General features: G+C 36.5%; 1 protein-coding gene across 1 annotated transcript; it reads left to right on the top strand.

Moving 5' to 3' along the window:
* LOC104738676 lies at positions 2,242-3,609 on the top strand. The gene is made up of 2 exons (XM_010458857.2): positions 2,242-3,367; positions 3,550-3,609. The coding sequence occupies exon 1, from the start codon at positions 2,373-2,375 to the stop codon at positions 3,318-3,320; it is 948 nt and encodes a 315-aa protein (XP_010457159.1). The 5' UTR covers positions 2,242-2,372; the 3' UTR covers positions 3,321-3,367; positions 3,550-3,609.

Genomic DNA, 4,338 nt, shown 5'->3' with positions numbered 1-4,338 from the left:
CTTATATCAAAGCCATTCATAGTGACAATGCTCCTGAATTAACATTTACTGATCTTATTAAGACTCATGGCATGATGCATCAATTCTCTTGTGCTTATACACCTGAACAGAACTCTGTTGTTGAACGTAAGCATCTACACTTACTCAATGTTGCCCGTGCATTGTTGTTTCAATCAAATGTCCCTTTGGCTTATTGGTCTGATTGTGTCTTGACTACTGTTTTTCTTATTAATAGAACTCCTTCTTTGTTGTTAGAAAAAATGTCTCCATATGAAAAATTGTATAAAAAGAAACCCGAATATGATTTCTTACGGTCTTTTGGTTCTCTTTGTTATGTGTTTACTCTGGTTAAAGGTCGAAACAAGTTCACTCCTAGGGCTATTCCTTGTGTCTTCTTAGGATATCCTTCCGGTTATAAAGGTTACAAAGTCTTGAATTTAGATACTCATGTTGTTTCTATTTCTCGAAATGTTGTTTTCCATGAACATATTTTCCCTTTCAAAAACATAGAATCTTCATCTTCTTCGCCTGATTTGTTTGATAACACCATATTACCTTTGTCTACACCTGTTGCATTAGATCAGTCTGATATTGCATCTTATCCTGTTTATGATGGTAATGCTTTAGCATCCAATTCAAATGCACATTCTACTGCATCACACTCTATTGCCTCTCCTTCATCGTCATCTCGAGAGACTGTGACAGCTGATGCAAGACAGGTTTTGCCGATCATCACGAAATCAAAACGACAGGTGAAGGCTCCAGGTTACTTATCTGATTACCATTGCAATCTTATTCAAGATTCTCATTCTTTTTCCACTACTACTCTTCCACATCTTTCTACTTTTTCTGATTCTACTTCATCTTCTTCCCCTTTACCTCTTTTTCCTCTTTCTTCTGTTCTTACATATTCGAAACTGAAGCCTTCCTATCAAACTTTTGTTCTTTCTTGTTCACTTGAAACAGAACCTCAAAATTTCCATCAAGCCATGGCCCATCATCACTTTCCAAAAGCTATGGATGTTGAGATCACTGCTCTTGAGTTGCTTCGTACATGGTCTGTTGAATCTTTACCCCCAGGTAAGCATGTGATTGGGTGTAAATGGGTTTACACTATCAAATATAACCCAGATGGTTCGATAGACAGATATAAAGCTCGTTTGGTGGCTAAAGGTTACACGCAGCAAGAGGGCATTGATTATATTGAAACTTTTTCCCCTGTTGCTAAACTTACCAGTTGAAGCTTGTTCTTGGTCTTGCAGCTAAACATAGTTGGAGATTAACCCAGATGGACGTTACTAATGCTTTCTTGCATGGTACTTTGGATGAGGAGATTTACATGAGCCTACCTCAAGGTTATACTCCTGCGAATGGTGCTCCTCTACCTCCAAATGCAGTTTGCAGGCTTCATAAATCGTTGTATGGTCTTAAGTAAGCGTCCAAACAATGGTACCATTGCTTCTCCACTGTCCTACTCAATGAAGAATTTGAACAAGCACCGGGGAACAACACCTTATTTGTAAAGTACCTGGGGACAACACCTCATTTGTCTCTAAGTGACCGTTCTTATATAATTTTTCTTCTCTATTTTTTTGTTAATCACCTTTTTATCTTTAATTTTTATTTAGAAATGATGATAATTGAAAGGAACAAAAAATGATGAAAATAAAAACACTAACTAATTTTGTTGACAACAAAATGGAAACCGATAAAAAAAAATGTAAAACTATTTAAACTAATATTATATGTACTTGAATTAGTTGAACTTTTTACTAAAATAATATATAAATTAAAAATAGTGCAAAAATAATTTTAAAAATTTAATACATATTTAAAATTATAAAATCATCTTATTATAAAATATGCTTTAGGCCATAAGTTCTAGGACCGTCCCTGAGTGCTGCAAATGACTTGTGCAACTACGACATGATTGTTACTTAAATTGTCGATTATTCAGGTCCTGGTTTTGATGATACCTTATAATTTCGTAAAATACACTCAAGAGTTCGAGATTTGTAATTTGCGTAAAATGACTTCAACTTAGAGCAGTTTTATTTAATTAAATAGGTCTAGGGGAGTGTGATAAGTCATGAAACAACAAAATTAACTAGGTCAAGAATAAAAAGCTAAACATTTTGATTGTAATTGACTACATCACATGTGACTTTCTAGACACGTAAAGTCAAATACTAAAATTAATAAATTGAAGATCACACGACCTGAGCAATCGCTTATCCGATTGTATTTAAACGTCTTAACAAACTGACCCGCCAAATAAATAATAATTAATTCGTTTTCTATAAAGTTAATTACAAACATTAATATTCATCCTTCATCCTTTTTTTTTTTACTTCATTCTTTCTCACCAAAACATGATCATGAAGGATGATCGTCGTCTTCTTCCTCACAAACGCGATGGTCTCCAGTTCTTGAAAACGAAGACTGCGTACGTTATCTTCATATTGCTATCATACGCTTTTGGTTATTTCTCCGCCTACTACAACCGTCAGCCGCCGCAGCAGCCACCACCTTCTACGGCGGAAGTGAGAACCGTAAAGACGACAAAACCTCAAGATTGTTCGATCGACAACTTCCGGGTGACTACTCGATGCGGCGATCCTGTTCCGCCTGAACGAATCCGACGTACGGTGATAGACCGGATCTTTAACGGGACTTCACCGTACTCTGAATTCCCGCCACCGCACGCAGCTAAACTCCTCCGGCGAAAAAGAATCAAAGGCTGGGGATCGTACGGAGCCGTGTTCGAGAATCTGATCCGCCGAGTCAAACCTAAGACGATCGTCGAAATCGGGAGCTTCCTCGGCGCGTCGGCGATACACATGGCGAATCTCACGCGCCGCCTTGGGCTCGAGGAGACTCAGATACTCTGCGTCGACGACTTCCGTGGCTGGCCAGGGTTTCGCGACCGGTTCAAGGACGTGGCGTTGGTAAACGGTGACGTTTTGCTTATGTACCAGTTTATGCAAAACGTGGTTAGCTCGGAGTTTTCCGGTTCGATATTGCCGGTTCCTTTCTCGACCGGTTCTGCTTTGGAGAAGATGTGTGAGTGGGGAGTGACGGCGGATCTAGTGGAGATAGACGCAGGTCACGATTTCAATTCCGCTTGGGCAGATATAAACCGGGCGGTTAGGATACTCCGACCCGGCGGAGTTATATTTGGTCACGATTATTTCACGGCGGCGGATAATAGAGGAGTTAGGAGAGCTGTGAATTTGTTCGCAGAGATTAACCGGTTAAAGGTCAAAACCGATGGTCAACATTGGGTTATTGACTCCGTGTCTCCGTCAAAATTAACCTGACAATAACAATTAATGGATTTGAACTTTTGATTGTATAATAAGAAAATGTATGTGACTGGTCAGTTGAAAAAATCCATCCTTTTTTTTTTTCCTTACTTCAAGTTGATGAAAGTTTCACAATTCGTATGATTTTGGTATATAATCCGTAGTCTCCACTCCACCTATTATCTTTCGCATACAAATTGTTTGTTAAATAAAATCATCTATTCATGCCTATGTTTTCTTGTAGGTCTTCTTATTACTTGCCTCTCCGTATGATCGCAGCAGTCTCAAAGCCCAAAAAAAGTTTTACAGTCCATCAAAAATTGATAAGCCCATGAAGAAAGTTATCTCACTATTGACCATTTCTATAGAAATTCCATCATCCTATTGGTCTGGTCGATTTCCATCCCATATTAATTTTTTTTTTCAACAAAAGAACCCATATTAATTTTCTTTTTTTAAATTTTCAAATCTTAAAAATTAATATATTTCAGAAATTCATATATTATTAAGTGAGAATTTTTTTTCTCTTTAATATCAAATTTACAAAACTGTATGAAAGCTAGTTTATAAAATCATGTCATTTGACTTTAATGGATAGAGATTTCACGAATTTGAATATATAGCTGATTATAACCTACATCATCTTTTTCGGTTTTGATTGTTCTATACAAATTATAAATTTCCAACAACTAATTGTTGGCCAAAAGAAAAATATCAAAACTTTTATAAGACCATCTCCATTGTATATCTCTATTTTTTCCTCTAAAATAGAATAACTCAAAAATAGAGCATTGTTTTGCTTCAATGTATTACTCTATTTGCAACTCTAAAATAGAGTTAATGTAAAAAAATAGAGCTGAAAATAGAGTTGCTCTATATATAGAACAATCCTATCATTTTCTCTATTTTAAAGTAAAATATAGTAGGATTGGAGCAAATGTTACTTTATAATAGAGATTTGACTCTAAAATAGAGTGGGGTTGGAGATGTCCTAAAGCACAAACTGAATCCAAAAACTTTAATACGTCCCATC

Source organism: Camelina sativa, chromosome 14, assembly GCF_000633955.1.
Source record: "Camelina sativa cultivar DH55 chromosome 14, Cs, whole genome shotgun sequence".
Lineage (NCBI taxonomy): Eukaryota > Viridiplantae > Streptophyta > Magnoliopsida > Brassicales > Brassicaceae > Camelina > Camelina sativa.
This window is presented reverse-complemented; position numbering and strand designations above follow the sequence as displayed.

Excerpts from the sequence above, each read along its gene's own strand:
- LOC104738676 (XM_010458857.2), top strand. The coding sequence starts at position 2,373 with ATGATCATGAAGGATGATCGTCGTCTTCTTCCTCACAAACGCGATGGT.